Here is a 17967-nt window from a genome sequence, read left to right on the forward strand (position 1 = left end):
TTATCTTCTAACCTTTGGTCAAACAAAATCCATGGCTAAGGTTTTGCCAGTTGGCTCCATTCTTGTCCAATCCTCCCTTAATCTTTGACTAATGATATTTTAACCTTTCCAAATGTACCAATACTTATTTAACACCTCTAATCCTTCATGTAAAGTCCCTACCACTAATAAAAGAACACTTGGTAAAATACAAGTAGTGAATTATTTAAAACCAACTCAAGAAAATGTTTTACTTCCAGTAAAAGGAAATGAAATGGAATGGATGAAAATGTTGTAACACATAGGAAATATAATGCAAGGGCATATTATAAGTGGTCTAAGTTTTAGAATAAGACATGTAGATAAGAAAAAATTGTGTTTTAAAGTGAGGGTCAATACAAGGGAATTGTTGTAACACATGTAAAATATAAACTATGGCATATAATGAGTAGTTTAAAATCTTATGACAAAGCATGTAATTTAGGGAAATTATATTTTAAAGTGAGGATTCTCACATTCACTAATTTATTTAACCACCCAACCCAATTTATATTAGTATTTGCTCTTAGCTCCTTCATGATAATAGGCTTTGCCGGTCACCTTCTCTCAACTGGGCCCCAAAAATATGGATAGAGATGCTTGTGCTGAGCTGTCCTTCTAGGACATGGGGCACGGACGGTTGCGCAATGTTTTGAAAATCGGACCGGACCGGCCGGTTCGACCGGTTGAACCGCGAACCGGCCATGGCACCGGTCCGGTTCAATGCCATAGTTGACTTTATCAGAAAACCGGTCAAGAACCGGTCGAACCGTAAAAACCGCGATTAAACCGCTATTGAACCGGTTTTCAACCTTCCTCTTTTTTTTTTTTTTTTTTTTTTTTTTGCAATATGCAGCTATCAAGATTCGAACTCAAGATCTTTGTAATAGAATACCAATGTATTAACCATTGCACCATCAAATTTTATTAGTTTTTTTTGATAACTTATTTATATAAAGCAAACACTTATATTTCTTTTTTCCGTTTTTCTTACAAAATCTCATCCTCTCATGACTCTTTCTTTTTAATTTTCAACTCTCTCTCTCTCTCTCTCTCTATCCTCTTTTTTTTGTCACTCCCTTTTTAATCAAACTTCTTTATTTTTAATTTATTGATGTTTTCTTCCATCTTTTAATTTGGTTTTTGTCCATTAAATTGAAAAAAGTTAAAAAAGAATTATTTTTTTAACCCAAATTATTTAATGCTACAACCATTCACTTTTATCTCATTTTTTGTTTCTTATCAAGTTTACATTTCTATTTTTGATTTTCTTGACTTCCTTCGAACTCCAAACTTCCTTTTTTAAATTGCAATCTCTAAAACGTAAATTAAAATTTAAGTTCACAATATCTAAATTCTCATAGACGTGAATTTTGTATAATTTCAAAATATTGTGATATTTTTGGATTGGATTTAGACATAATTGAAATCGAGATGAAATTTATTTGTTTTAACTTATAATTTAAAATTTTTATTTTTAAAAAATCCAAGTTATTAAAAAATAGTAAACCTTTCATCATATAGAGTATTAAATTAATCCATTACATGTCTTATTTTATACATATATATATTTATATAAATAATTTTTTAAAAAATTCATTGAATTGAGATTGAATCTCGACCCTTTCACTTCACCGGTTCAATTAACGGTCCGATTTTTAAAACATTGCGGTTGCGCCTGCAACCGTCCCGGACGGTTTTAGCTATTTTCAATGTCTATCCATAGAGGATGGCATCGTGGCAATGTCTATCCATATGTACTCCTGGGACAGGTCACATGCTTCCGTTTATAGACAAGAAGCTGTCAGAGAGATACCGAGCGGAGAAAAGGGGTACATTTGATCTGCTCTTTTGACTTTTTCAGTGCGACTCCTATCTTGGCAGTATTAGACTATTAGTACAACCACTAAGTTTTGAATTTCTTTTTCTTAATTGTTACGTGTGTAGCCCAAAATAAAAATAAAATTACTTGTATAACCTGAATCTGAAAGACCCGCTAAAAAATTTTGCGATCAAATCCCATTTTCTGGAGGATCTTTTTACAATATATCCGTAGATATCATCTCCACCGAATTTTCATTTTATATTTTTTCTTTTATTGGTACGATAGATTCTATGCTATAATGAAATATTTTAACAATATATTCTTAGATATCATCTATACCAAATTCCTTTTATCGATACGATAGATTTTATGGTACAATTATTTCTATTCTACACTAAGGAAATGGGGATCTAAAGAAATTAAAGAGAATGAGGATAAGAAGAATCCGGTGAACCAGTATCGGTTCAAACGAGTGTCTATGCACTTGTTGATGAAATATTTTGAGAAAAGTTTAGATATTAGAATATAGGTCAAAAGATTTGATCTCTTGATTTACACCTAAATAAAATTTTAAATCTATTTTAGTGGTTAATTATTTTAGGAGCAGTTGGTTAAATTCCAATTTTGTCATGAAATGATTCTTTTGATTGAGTAGTTGTCATCTTCGTAGTGATTTGGGAAATTTTTGTAAATGGTAAATGTACAAATGAATCTCTGATTACTTATTTGTCCTTTCTGTCCTTCTCTGGACAAACCAATTAATTTTCCTGGTTAGCTGGTCCTCTGTATTTCTGCAAGACTATTGCCTTCAGCTGAAAATTGAAGACAAGAATCTCGAGGCACCTGCATCTTATAAAGCCACTTGGCAAAAAGCACTAATGCTTGTGTTTTCTGGTCAAGTATTAATTGGAGAAGTCAAAAATAGTTTGAATTCAGATCAATCATCAATCGTTTATGAATGATGTAATATATATTTTGTAATTTTAAGTGAATTATTTGGACATTCTTACAATAAAAAGTGTAACATTTTATTAGTTTTTATATGGATCTAATGCATAATAATTACGTTATGATTAGTGCTAAAGCCCTGGCTTGAATTGGATTAACAAGGACCGGACTCCTTCATAGAGAGACCAAGCACTGGATTTTGTTATTTTCCTCGATATGGTAACATTTTATATTGATTATCATAGGAAGTACAACTTTGGCAAGATGAGGGATAGCGAAGCATTGGCTGCTGACTCCAATTTTAGTTGGGGTATATCACAATGTAATTCGTGGGCTTACGCTAGTTAACCGCAGATATTGTAATTTTAGGATAAGTGATTGTTTTAAGAAAATTTTTTGTTACATTATAAATATATGTTCTTTTTTTTTTTTTTTGTTGACGGAGTGGATATTCGGGTCAATCCTTACGAGGCCCAACTAATTCCACTTCGACCCGGAAAGAGAGGCTCCATCCCCCGAACACGATAATCACAGGATTCGGACCCAACTCCTAAGGAGGCTTGCTGAGACCAACCGAGTTACCCATGAGGGGCAGACAATTTGGTGGGAGGCAAGGGTTAAACCCCTGACCTCTCACCCCACCAGGAGAGGTGGTGGTCACTGAGCTAAAGCTCAGTGGTTATAAATATATGTTCTTGTCGCCTTCGTTAATTTTTCAGTCAACAGTTTATCTAACATATATCAAATGAAAAAAATTGCTATGGTATAACTCTAAATTTTTTCCCCAAATATTTTTCTTTCCAAACACGCCTAATAACCCTGCTCAGTCAAAAGCAAGTATTAAATGCCTCCTAAAACTTTCTTTCAAATTATTACACCACTTAACTACACAGAATTTTGAAATTATGTTAAACTATTCCAATTGCACTCTTCTCCCACTTTTTTAAACTATCCTCTTAGTGTTCTGTGTTCAAGTTTTCAAAGTTTTGGACAATTTTTGGCCCTTATCAATTTTTTTTTTTAAAAAGTGGTTAATAGTGAAAAAATTCTGAGTAGGCAAAATGCCAAGTTTAACTCTATTTGCATGCGTTCATGCATTCTAAAGTAAATGTAAAAGCCAGTCATTTTGTACAAACTTGCAGTCACATCCGAAGGTTCTATATTTTTACTAAGAATTTGGTATAGGAGGCAATAGATTTGGCTCTTCTTTAGTATTCACTTTCGACATTTTGCTTCACTATAGTCTTAGATGATTGGTACCTAAAAATGAATGTTTTGAATGGTCAAACAAACCCAAATTTTAACGAAGTTTTAAAAATATGAATCCATAAATTTAAGCAATCTTATACTAATCCAAAAATCTAAGCAATATGGAAACAAGAAAATTTCGAACAAGTTTCCTAATCTTTTGATGTTGATATGAATCCATAAATATAAGCAATTTTATACTAACTCGCAATAGCAGAATATAAAAGTAAATTTTAATAAGGAAGAAAGTTGGTGAGTAAAGAAAACAAAAAACACATGGCGATAAGTACAGAAGGCAGTTTCTCTTTTTACATCAAAAATAAAATCGAGAGGACTGCTTGGGACAATGGCTATGTTAAAGTTCTTGTTTAGTTTTCTCCTTTATGTGGGAAAAAAAAAATTTTTTTGTCAAGAAATTTGGTGCTTGGGATGAATAAAGCAGATATAAAGAAACCGACTAAAAATGATATGAAATAACAAAAAAAAATCCAAGGTTATGAATTTATATTAGGAGCAAAAAATTTGAAAACTTGCATGGCTGTTGCTTGTGTCCGAATTTTGTAAACTTAATTGAAATTTTAGTTGGCGGAACAAAATTCAGTGTGTTTGGCCAAAACAATCTACTTGTCAAAGAATAATCCCAAAGTAATTCTTTTTCCATTTTTATTCCCTTGTTAATCCATTTATTGCCACATAGGATCCCTATTAAAAGAAAAGAATCACTTGTAATTATTTTTTTCCCTCATATTACAAGCTTTTTTTTCGTTTCTATTTGGTGCCCCAGGAAAGTAAATACATATTCATTAATGCTATAAAATTATCAACTATCCCTTGAATTACAACAATTTTGCCGAAGAAATTTACCCTTTCATGGAAACAATAATGCCGGTCTCACATGTTATTCCTTGAAAACAAAACTGTGTATTCTTATGGCATCACCGCATCAGATAGCAAGCACATGTTACATATATATATATATATCTTATCTTTTGGTTATATCTCGCTTTTATTCTTTTGTTGCTATTATTCCTCCCTAGCATTGTGCTTGATAGCTAGATCACAAGTTTCTTTCTTTATTTGTTGTTACATGCAATTAAATGCACGGTGAACTCTTGACATTATACATTTCAAGAAATTTTGGAAAATTGATTGCGTGACACACTCGTAAGTATTTCAAGATAATGATAATTGTTTAACGTGAATTATAAAAGTTCCATTTTAAAGGAAAAGAGAAATAAAAAAAAGTCTTGCATTTTTTGACTCATCACAGAGAACCCAAGCAAGTCATGATTAGCACTAGAATTAAGACCGAGATTAGTTAATAATCAATATTTGGAAGAGTTATCATTGTGCATTCTAACTGAGAAAAATGATGAATTAACATAATAGATCTCCAAAGATTTTTAGTTTATCTATGGCAATTCATCATACACATGGCAAGAAAATATTTTTAGTTGCTATGATTATTTAAGAAATTTTCAAATATATTAAGAATTTTCTTGTGGTAGACAATGAGTAATAAATAGAGAAGAAGTAGCAAATTTAGAACTATTGAAAATAATTAAGGATTTGTCTAATGTGAGTTAACAATTAAGCTCTTAAGAGTAGTTATTGACATTTTAATGGGAATTTTCCTCTCCAAATTAAAGAAGATAAGACTGAAAGTTTAAGCGTGATTAGTTTTTCATATTTAAAGTCCACATGGCAACAATTAGATTAATAAGGAAATAAATTTTGAAACTAAATTAGTTTGTAAATATTTTTTAAGAGGAAGACTATTGTTGTGGCAATAAACTCACGAAATTTAAACTGCTAAAAAATGCTCATTAATTGGTGGAAATTATGTCGATTGTGTAAATGAACTTCAAAGGTATACAATTATTAGTCAACACATGCGAGTGCAATGTAATAAAAATTAATTATTAGTTAAACTAATTTATGAAAATTAAGTTATGCTTGTAAAAAAATAATTCTTTTAACAAGATAATTACATTTTAGGGGTAAGAATATAGATTTTATGTCATTCTTTTCTCTGAATACCTATAGTTATATTGAGTTACCATAACATATGCAATTAATGTATCAAATTTAAGTGTAATGACATTTGGTGGTTGTATAATGATGGGTTCTTCTAATAGTGTCTAATGGGTACTCATTGATATCTAACATACTATGTGAACGCATATACTAAAATTCAATAACTTTCTGCACACATATATATATTTTTCTCGATTTAATGTCACTTTTTCAAAAAATTAACACCTTAAACTGAACATATAGTGATTATATTTGATTATTTGAAGGTAAAAATGAAAAAATAAAGAGTGACCAACAAAATTTTTTTTTGGGAACACCAAGAACGCATAGATGTCTTACATATAGGAAGGATGAAAAGCTCAACGATGACCTTTCTTTAGCCATCAAAATTCTAGATGTAGTTCTTTTCACAAGAAGTTTAGGGTTGAAGATTCATTTGGTTAAATTGACTGTCTTTTTATGTATGCTCGCGTCCCCAAAAGTTGGGTTGGCTGGTATGTGCATTACCGAGCGGTACATTAGTCTTGGGAGTACACTGTAGTTTATGCCTATAATGCCCATGCCCCAATGTTTTCTTCCTCTTGCTATTCAATTATTTTCGGTTTTCCATTTCCTCTTCTTGATTTTTTTCCCATCTATTTCTTTACTCTCTCTTCTTATGTTTGTTGTTTATTTTTTCCTCCTTTTTTAACCATTCTCTCTTGCTACTAATGCACAATCATATTACTATTATTAATTGATTACTCATAAAAATAATCTACTTATTGAGATCACACATGCTTTATTGAGGTGTTTGAGCAGAACTTAACTAGTAAGATTTCGCGTGAAATTTTTGCATTGATCCTGAGTCAAATACTAAGTACATTAAGTAATCGTTTTGGACTGCCATAAGATTTTTCAAATTTACTGTACCATCAATGCTGACTCTTTGGAAAAGACGGAGGGAGGGCTGAGGGCAGCATCTTCTTCTCTTTGCGAAAAGTTCCGGCGGCAGCGTTGAAAAGTGAGATGGAAAAAACGTTTTTATCAACGAATGGGCGGCTGAGCTTTTTGACGCTAGTCTGGAAGAAAAATATGCTGGCCGTAGGTAACGTATACAACTCTTATTTGTATGGAAATTATCGTCTTGCATAAAATATGAATCCTAAAATTTTTGCAATGTAAATCCCAGAAAATTTGGTAAGCTTGAGACAACGTGATAGACTTTTTCACCATTGATTAATTATAGTTTAATATAGCTAAATATTAATTTTATTTTAAATATAACTAAACTACTTGTTTACTCTCTGTTTATCCCTATTTTGGTTCCTATCTAATAAAACTCATAAATAAATGAACACTCACGCTATTCTTTAAACTCTCAACCAAGCAGATGTTTCTTATGTGTTTGTGACTCTTAAAGTGACAGAGTTTGTTTGTGGTGCAACTATTATTACTTCTTGGAAATAGCAAAGATTATACACATTATATAAGTTTGAGTAGAAATAAGCAAGAATTTATACACCTTAAGTTTGAAAATTGTGGACGATTAAAGGTTGTGTTTGGATTGCATTTTTCTAGATTTTTTGTAGAAAAATTACTGTAGCGATTTGATATATGTGAGATAGAAATATTATTGAAAAATGTAATAATTTTTCTTTAGAAAATGGCTGTCATTAAATAGATTTGGCGAATGGTTATAGGCTCTAGTGAAAATTCATCCATAAAATTTGGGATTTTTTTTTAGATAAAATGATCTACAAAACCATAAGGATCCTACTACTAATTGATATGTTGCCACTGAATAGTATTTTATCAAAGGGACCGATTGTTTTTTGGAAATATGCAACCACAATACCAAACTAAAGACACAAGCTTCACTAAATTCAGTAAACACGAGAATAAAAACAGCCACTTTTGAAATATTCCAAACAGATTTAATAAGGATTTCCAAGATTTCGTCTCTCATAGTTGAATCGACCTACACTATAATTTTGCAATAAAAAGAGGAACCTAGTTATTTTTCCTTATTTTTGGACATATTTATTTCATCTTTCTTGAACAAATATTGAATTAGGGTTTACACTTTGTAAATATTAAGTTAAAGTGGGTTTATGAAAGACATCATAAGTATGAGAGAGAGAGAGAGAGAGAGAGAGAGAGAGATTAAAGAAGTCTAACCTGTAATCCCACTTTTGAGTTGATCGTGGAGGAACTTGATTGCAAATCTATAATACAATAGAAAGAGAAAGAAGAGGCAAAAAAAGAGGTGAATTACTAGTGATGATGAATGCCGTGGAATTTGCTATGCGGCTCCATATCCTGTTAATTAAATGAGATATCTATCATTCAAATATTTATATTTGGTAATAGGTGATGGTTACTGGTTATAACAGATTGCCAATCTTTATTAATGAGGTGGTGCAATATAGTGAGCCATCAATGTAAAGAAGGTTTACACTAATGGTATAGGAAGATTTATTCTAACTTTAAATGCATCCCGATACAAGTAAATTACGCAATTAAATTCTCAATCAAAGGTTATTCTTTTGTCCCAAAATTTTAGATATATTCACCCTTACAGAATAGATACTATTGAAGATTTTAAGTGTCAAATAGTGGAGAGAGGGTTGGATTGAGTTGATTGACAAGGTGGGAATGATTGTAATTAGGAAGATAAAAAAAAATTAGAAAGGGGGGGGGGTCAAAGAAGATTATATGTGTGGAACTAATTGCTTACATGAAAGGCAATTGCTTCCTCCGTCCTGAATTGTTTGTCGCATTTTGGAGTTCCAACTTTTTAATAATAGTGATTTGATGGTGCTACTAATAGATTTGTTTCCAAAGTTACTCTCAAAAATTTAAATTTGAATTTAGTATAAAATATAGATAAATGAAGGGATAATATTGAAAAAGGAGACCAAAAATAATTCTGACTTTGATAAAATGATAAACATTTTGAAACATTTTAAAATGAAAAGCACAATACTTTTAATGGGACGAATGATTTGAGCGATGTTAATAAATTTGTTTTAAAGTTGTCTTCCAAAATCGAAAATAGAAAGCGCGACACTTGTGAAAAAGAGAGAATTATTAGAATCTACCCCACGGCCTTGATTTTTATTTTACTGTTTGGTTGGGACCCCAGCATCTTCATTATTCAATCCTTTAACTTGCGTTTATGAAACCTTTCACCGGCTTTCGGCTATATATTGTTCTCATTCCTGAAATCCCTCCCTAGAGCGCCCTCTCCTTTGTCCACCGTCTAACAATGGCCTCAAAGTCAAATGAGATACTTCATGAATTCTCTCCCTTAATGCAAGTATACAAGGACGGCCGGGTGGAAAGATTAGTCGGGAAAGACGTTGTAGCTGCATCAGTGGATCAAGAAACCGGTGTTGAATCCAAAGATGTACAAATTTCACAAGAACTGGACATCTCTGCACGGCTTTACCTGCCCAAAAAAGCCAAACACGGAACAAAACTTCCTCTTCTGGTCTACTTCCATGGAGGAGGCTTTTTCGTCGAATCCGCCTTCTCCCCTTTTTATCATACGTACCTCAATGCAGTGGTTGCAGAAGCTGATGTTGTAGCAGTTTCAGTAAACTATCGCCTCGCTCCCGAGCACCCTTTACCTACTGCTTATGAAGATTCTTGGATTGCACTCCAATGGGTCGCTTCTCATTCAAACGGGGAGGGTCCTGAGACATGGCTCAGGGGATATGCCGATTTTGATCGGGTGTTTCTTGGTGGGGATAGCGCTGGTGGTAACATAGCACACAACATGGCCTTAAAGATCGGGCTGGAAAAGCTGAAAGGTGTCAATGTTGAAGGGATTTTTCTCAATTGTCCTTATTTTTGGGGGAAAGAGCCAGTTGGTAGTGAAGCCACAAGATTGGAGAAAAAGGGACACCTTGAGGCCAGTTCTTTTTTGTGTAGGTCCTATGTTGAGGCCACTTGGCATTTTGTTTACCCAAATACCACAGGGCTAGACGATCCATTGCTGAATCCTGTGATGGAACCAAATCTATCCAGGCTAGGCTGCAGAAGGGTGCTGGTCTGTGTTGCTGAGAAAGATATTTTGAAGGATAGGGGATGGTTTTACAAAGAAGCATTGGAGAAGAGCGAGTGGGCCGGAGATGTGGAGGTTGTGGAGGTTGCAGGGGAAGATCATGTCTTCAATCTGTTCTTTCCCAAGGGAGAAAATGCTCTGTCTTTGCTGAAAAAGTTGGCCAGTTTCATCAATGGGAATGGGGTGTAGATGCATCTTGTGAGTTTTAAGTGGATATATAACCACTTTGATTAGCGTCATTTCCTGGATGATTTATGTGTCTATTGAAAGTTCAATTCATTCTTGAGAATAAAAAGCTTTGCCATACACAAGTTCTTGCTTTTCAACATAAATGGACCAGCAAGGTAGCTTTGGTAATTAACCTTTTTGCATCTCCTACTACGAGCCAGAAAAAAAATTTTTTTTTTTGGAAGTAATCACTATTCGATGTTGAGATATAAATGATAATAAGTAATGTATACCTAGGGAAAGTTCAAAATTCAAAGATATCCCTACGAAAGTCAATTATTCAACTTCTCTGTTTATAAAATTGCCCAAACAAAATGAATGCGAAAAAAAAAAAAAGAAAGATCCCACCACCACCCTCCACCGCCCCACCTAACTGGCTGCCGTCTCCCTTTTCCTCCTCTTTCCCCTCCTCCCTCCACTCGCTCTTCGCCTCCTCCCGCCATTGACTTCGCCATTAGATGGTGAAATAAGTGTTATGTTGGGAACTATTGCAATCAATTGCTTAAACCACACGGTTATCAAATGGCCTAAACTACATGCGGGGTTTACAATCACAGTTAGGGGTCAAGAGTTTGATTTTGACTTTCAATTTTAGTTTGAGGCCTTAAGAGAGAGGAGGAGAAAACCTAATTGGTCTCTATTATATTTTTCTCAACAAAAAAGAATAGAAAAAGTATTATGTCTCCCAAAGCCAAAGGGCTTCAAATGGATTTCAAGGAGAATTCGGCCAAAAAATTTAAGAAGGGCAAGACAACAATTCATGCAATTCTTGGTTGGTTAGTGGTAAGTTTCATGATCTACTAAAAAAAAAAAGTTTCATGATCTACTAGTGATATACAATAGCTGCTTCATGAGTAATGCTTCAAATGTGGCACCTAGCTAGATCTACCAATGTCTGCTTGATGAATAATGCTTCAAATGTGGCGCCTAGCTAGCTACCGTGGTCAATGACCTTGAAGATATCGAAGAAAGGTCTCTCTCTCTCTCTATTTTTTTTGGTAATTAAGAGTTTAAATAAATTTGGCTCTAATCACCACCATAAATAAATTAGAATATGCTTCCCAAATCGTATGTTACTTACAAGGATTCTTATAGATGGCCTATCAATACAGTTCTTGTGTCGATAGTAAAACTCAAACATATTTTTTGCGAAAGAATGACTTGTTCTTAGTCATGCGTCTTCTGTTAGCTAGCTAGTCCCGCCAAGAAATCAAGGCAATTTGGACTGCTATATATGGAGCGTTCAAACAAACTTTAGCTGCTGGCTGTATTAGTCTACACTCTACAGTGCTCTCATAGCTTATTGCATTAGGTTCAGTTCGGCACTGTTTCGCACCTCATCAATCAACACAAAGGCTTTTTTGTACCGAAACACCAAGACATACTTCGATCAGAGAATTTACTTGTCGGTAAAATTTAGAAAACGTGACCCTGAATAAAGAAGTAGCGCAAAAATTACATTAAATTTTTGCTGTCAAGTACGAGTCCACTGGAAATAGCTTTCTAGACATGGAACTTACTACTATTTTTTTTTTTAAACAATTTGTTCAAACAATGAATGAACAATAACTACTTGCTAATACAAGTTGATTCAGTTAGTAAGAATGGATCATATTTTTCTCATAAAAGATTGTGTGTTCGAATTTTATTGCTAATGTGAGAATTGTATTGGTGGGCAATTTGTAAGAATTCTTGTAAATGGCCACAAGAGCATATCTAACCCATGGTGCTGATCGAAATCGAATCCATCCAAACTTTTTCTAAAAAAAAAAAAAAACTACTTAAGATAATAAGATTACGTTTCTACATTCCTTATTGTACTGAAATTAATTGTTATTTGAGCAGCATTAGTAGGGGTTGGTTAATTTCATATTCTGTACCTGATATCTCAAAACACAATTACTGTGTATTTAATTTGCAAGAGGCCAATTTGGAGTTTGTGAGGCTTAGAGTCTGTTGGTTTCGACTGAAAATATTTTCTGGAAAATATTTTTTGTGATTTCTGCTGTTTGGTTCAATTTAGCGTTGAGAAAATGATTTCTTTTGTAAAATCTTTTCCATAAGTGGGTGTAAAATAACTTCATTTATAAACTTACTGAAGTTATTTTCAATGCTCTAATCCTTTCCCTTTTGTCCTTAGTTACATTCATCAACATAAGAAATAAAAATGCCATAGGAAATAGTTCCGGTGGGATTGTCCGATATCTCTCGACAAAACATCATCAATCCCTCTATTCATTCCATGTTATTCCTCATCTCACAGAAACGCAATCCAACCTATCGCACATCCCATTGCATCTGCGTCGGACTTACAGAAACAATTAAGATCGATAGAAATAGGGAGGATCTAGAGAGACAAAACAAGGAGATTGGCAGCATAAAGAAAAAAGAGATCTCAGAGGAACTTTTACAGGAGGAAGAAAGTCTTCTAAGATTGGCCACGGAGGAGAGAGATGAACTAATTCTATATATCACCAACAATGTCCAGCTTTTGCTTTGGAAATTTCAATCCGAGATATTCTAGATCTTTGAAAGAATTTTAGCGGTAAAAATATTCTTGTGAGAGTTGGTTTTATTTCATTGTCATCTTCAATGTCTTATGACTGATTATGGTTGAGTTGGAAAACTGTTAGGAAATTGGCTTAATTTCTTTTAGATAGATTTCTTATTTTGTGTGGAAATAACTAGTTTCCTAATTGGTTTTAGTTACTTGAAATAGTAGTCAAGAAATTTCCTATTTGTATGAGTTTAGGAATAGGAGTTATTTCCTATTTTGAATTAGTGTAGGAATTAGTATTGGTTTCCTATTGTTATTTGGGTTTTGGCCAAATAATATTTTCTATAAATATGTGGGTTGACATACTACAAAGAGACACCCAAGGGACACACAAGAGGCCATATGTAGCCTTATACATGGGTGGTGAGAGAGGGTTCTTGGGAGATGAGAGATGGTATACAACGATTGGATTTGGGTTCAAATTGTATTCTTGTATAGGATTTTTCTCTCATAATAAAGAACAGGTTTCTCTCCATGGACGTAGGCTCAGTGGTGGAGCCGAACCACGTTAAATATTATGTGTCGTTTATCTTTCATATTTGTAGCTTGTTTGTCATTAAATTATTGTGTAATTGATGTCTTAATAGTTGTGTGCTTCGCATTTGGATCCTAACAAAAACTGATATTGATCATTCATGTGTCTATTGCTTTAATCTCTTCTCGGTCAAAGAATGATGGCAGGGGTGGTGTATGTGGTGGAGGAAAGTTTTTTGTGGTGGAGACGGGAGAGGAATGGGATTTCTTGATATGGTGAGGAATTGAATTAATTACTCATGAGGACAAATGTTTTCCAAAAGTAACCAAACATATGAAAATTAGAAGAAAACAAAAATTTTTTTCCAGAAAAAGACTTCCAATGAAATTATTTTCCCAAAGAAAATATTTTACATCTGACGTTATTATTATTATTATTATTATTGTTATTATTATTATTATTATTATTAATGATTCTAGACTGAGGTGGTAATGCTTTGAAAATTCACATACATTATCCTTTAGCCTAGCATCATCCCACAATTACAATGCATAAGCTAAGCTAGTGAAAGGTCAAGTCAATTATTGTTGTCCCTTTATAATTTCTTTCTATGTTAAATTCGTGCTTAATTTTCTTCTTCTTCTTCTCTATTTTTTTCCCCTTTGGATTCAGGTTCTATTTGAGGCTGGCCACACAAATGATAAAGATACGTGGCTGGCCAGCTATATAAATATTATTCCAATTTCATATGACCTTTTTTAAAAAATATTTTAGAGTTGTTCGTATTTATTCTGTTGTAATTGGGAACGCGTGTTATGACGTTATCGTACCTAGTTTTGTTTCTAAATTCTAAAAGTATGATAGTACTGGAAGGATCATCGACAGAATATTCTTTTTTGGTATGAAACATTGACCAAGATATTCTGAAGAAATAAAAACAATATTTAACATCATGACGACCAAAGTACATGCTAAATCAGTTAACATAAGAATAAGGAATTTAGAATTTTTCAGCAATTAATTAAGGGATAATTACAGAAACCTCCCCTGAGGTTTCTGACAGTCTCAACGACCTCCCCCGAAGTTTTGAAAATCCCTTATACCTCCCCTGTCAGATTATTGGGCCCTAAAATGACAACATGGATGTTGAATTGACAGAAATATCCCTGCTGTTGAAGTAATATATTCTGATAATAATATGAATTAATTAGTGAAATGTCTAATACATAGGATTAACTAACTTAACTGGAACATTTTAATCAGTTCTTGTAAATGGATCCTCAGATGAAAACGATTTTCAGAGCAACTAAATCAAATCCTTTGGTCCATGATTGTTCTCCATAAGTTAAGGTTTTCAACTATAGCTTTTTTCTGTTTTGCTTCAGCAAACTGTTATCTAAAAATGTCCTACAACTCTCTATAAATAATTTGGTTGATGTATAGGTTTCCAAGTGTTCCTTGCTTTGATAAACCAAAGGACAATGAAATTTAATTGTGATCCAAGTATCTTCTGTCTCAATAATTTCTAAATAATTTATATTCTGATTATTCAAAACTAAAGTTGCAGCTTTACTTCATGATGCAGGGTCAATTATCAGATGGTACTGTAATTGCTGTAAAGCAACTTTCTTCCAAGTCTAAACAAGGGAACCTCGAATTTGTGACTGAAACAGGAATGATATCTGCTTTGCAACATCCTAATCTTATAAAGTTGTATGGGTGCTGTGTTGAAGGAAATCATTTAATGCTTATCTACGAATTCATGGCAAACAACTGTGTATCACAAGCTCTTTTCAATAAGCTCAGCTCTATTCAACGAACAAGTGCAAGTAAATTTGAAAGAGATGCACATAATTTTGGTGGATATATAGCAAACTAAGTAACTAGTTTGTCTTTCAAATGTCAACAGGAAAGGATTCAGCAAGCAAGATAAAGTTAGACTGGCCAACAAGAAGGAAAATTTGCCTAGACGTAGCCCGAGGTCTGGCCTACCTCCATGAAGAGTCAAGACTGAAAATTGTCCACGGAAACATCAAGACTAGCAATATTTTGCTTGACAAGGACCTCAATGCTAAAATCTCTGATTTTGGCCTGGCGAAGCTAAATGAGGACGATTGTAGTCACATTGGCACCCGGATTGCCTGAACTATGTAAGTTCGTTGTGTCCATGTTTTTGGAGAATCTGTAGAGGTTTTAGCTCCTGCTTCAAATATCTTATCATATATAAATGGCAATGTGATAATAAAACAGGTTAAAACTTACCTTCATTAATCATGTGGCTAAAGCTTAAATGCCTGCCTTCATTTTGTCACTTTGACATATCTGCCATATCAGCGGGTTGGTCTTTGTTTTCACCTCTGAAAACAAAGCAACAAGAGCTTCCTTTGATAGTGATCATAACCTCGTGACCTGCTTATATTGTAATGAATGTTCCCTTAATACTTGCTCATGCAGAGGTTACATGGCTCCTGAGTATGCGATGCTTATATTGTTTTCACCTCTGAAAACAAAGCAACAAGAGCTTCCTTTGATAGTGATCATAACCTCGTGACCTGCTTATATTGTAATGAATGTTCCCTTAATACTTGCTCATGCAGAGGTTACATGGCTCCTGAGTATGCGATGCGCGGTTACTTGACTGCTAAAGCAGATGTTTACAGCTATGGAGTTGTAGCATTGGAAATAGTCAGTGGAAAAAACAACACAAATTACAGGCCAAAGGAAGAATGTGTTTATCTTCTTGATGAGGTAAAACTGAAATTCTTCAATTCTATTATTTTTACTTCGATTTCCACTAGTAATTCTCACACATTCACAATCTGAAACCTGATCAGTATCTCATTGTCTTTCCGACTAAATTGCCGTAAAATTTCCAAGCCTACACTGTCTTCCCTCATAGGATTCTAATGCAGCTTGTTCCAGTCTAACTTTTGTCATTTCATTCTTCTGACCAGGCCTATGTTTTACAAGAGAGAGGCAGTCTACTAGAACTGGTTGATCCAGACTTGGGGTCCAAATATTCATCAGAAAAGGCAACTCTCATGCTAAATGTGGCCCTTCTATATACAAATGCATCCCCAACTCTCAGGCCTACAATGTCTCAAGTTGTGAGCATGCTGGAAGGCCAAACAGATGTTCAGGACATACTTTCTGAGCCAGGGTTCTCAACTGCCCCTTCAAAATTCAAGAACATAAGAAACCATTTTTGGCAAAATCCAAGTCCCAGTCAGACTCAAAGCATTTCATCAAGCGGTCCACATTCCTATTCGTCCGTCTCAAATGCAGATATTGAAGAGAATAGAACCTTTCAAAACATATTGAGTAAAAAGTAGTATTCTATACACAAGTAAGTGTATATAGCATAGCAGTAACTGCAGGTGAAGTCGCCTTGAACATGTTTGTAGGTAGTTCAACTTATACTTGTATGAGCACTTTTGCAGAAACCTCAGCCACAACCCAACAATGTTGACAGCTTTCTCTTGCAACTCCCATGCAAGCAAATATATAGACCTCCAAAGCAACAGTACTGTTTCTTTTTACCGTTACAAATAACTGCTTTGAGAGCCGTTGGCATGAAGCAGAAGACAATTTCTTGCAATACATCCTGACCTTTTTCCATCAGTTTCACATACACCCTCTGAAATTTCAAAGGAACAAGATTCTATTGAAATTTTCAACATAAACATCCTCACTAATGACAATCTTGAGGACAGAGGTGGAATTTTTTTATTTTCTCTCTCCTGATACACATTTTATATTCAATGTCCATGTCAATTGGGTTGAATCTGATACTATCTACTTAGTTCTAGGGGAGGTATAAGGGATTTTCGGAACTTCAGGGGAGGTCCTTGAGACTGTCAGAAACCTCAGGGGAGGTTTCTGAAATTATCCCAAAATCTAAAGACCATCTCCAAGAATACATGTTATTTCTTTTTCTCTTTTATGTATTATACTATTTAATGAAAATTATCGCATTGTATAAATTTACATATAAAGTTTATAAGGACTAATATGGTAGTTAAATATTTAAGATACATTAATTTTTGAATAAATCTTAAATATACTAACAATGTATACAGTAACTGTTGGATCCATAACACGTGCAAAAGTTGGATTTCAAATTTAAATTTTATATAATTGTCATTCATCCAAAACTAACAATATATACACTGTCAGGTAGAAAAAAATAATACTTAATTTTATTTGATGTAAATATGAATAGTATGTAAAAATATTGTTAATGAATTATTTATTGATTCACAATTAATCGAATAAAAAATATTCCATGCTAATACACGAGATAGATACTGGTTGAGTATTACTTGTACAATGTAATGGGTGCAATCCCTCTATTTCGACTCACCAATTATTTGACACATGTATTACAAAGAAGCTAATTTAATTAATGGGATAATTTCAGAAACCTCCCCTGAGGTTTCTGACAGTCTCAAGGACCTCCCCTGAAGTTCCGAAAATCCCTTATACCTCCCCTAGAACTAAGTAGATAGTATCAGATTCAACCCAATTGACATGGACATTGAATATAAAATGTGTATCAGGAGAGAGAAAATAAAAAAATT

At 33.7% G+C, this 17967-nt stretch overlaps 1 protein-coding gene and 1 pseudogene across 1 annotated transcript; both read left to right on the forward strand.

Moving 5' to 3' along the window:
• The first annotated feature begins 9326 nt into the window (after positions 1 to 9326).
• On the forward strand, positions 9327 to 10372 carry LOC113755396 (probable carboxylesterase 12). The gene has a single exon (XM_027299405.1). The coding sequence runs from the start codon at positions 9327 to 9329 to the stop codon at positions 10314 to 10316; it is 990 nt and encodes a 329-aa protein (XP_027155206.1). The 3' UTR covers positions 10317 to 10372.
• A 4594-nt stretch (positions 10373 to 14966) lies between these two features.
• LOC113755397 lies at positions 14967 to 16719 on the forward strand (annotated as a pseudogene).
• Positions 16720 to 17967: the final 1248 nt, after the last annotated feature.

This window comes from Coffea eugenioides, unplaced genomic scaffold, assembly GCF_003713205.1.
Source record: "Coffea eugenioides isolate CCC68of unplaced genomic scaffold, Ceug_1.0 ScVebR1_1468;HRSCAF=2321, whole genome shotgun sequence".
NCBI classification, from domain to species: domain Eukaryota; kingdom Viridiplantae; phylum Streptophyta; class Magnoliopsida; order Gentianales; family Rubiaceae; genus Coffea; species Coffea eugenioides.

Bases quoted from the DNA above. Each gene is read 5' to 3' on its own strand.
- LOC113755396 (XM_027299405.1), top strand. From the start codon at position 9,327: ATGGCCTCAAAGTCAAATGAGATACTTCATGAATTCTCTCCCTTAATG.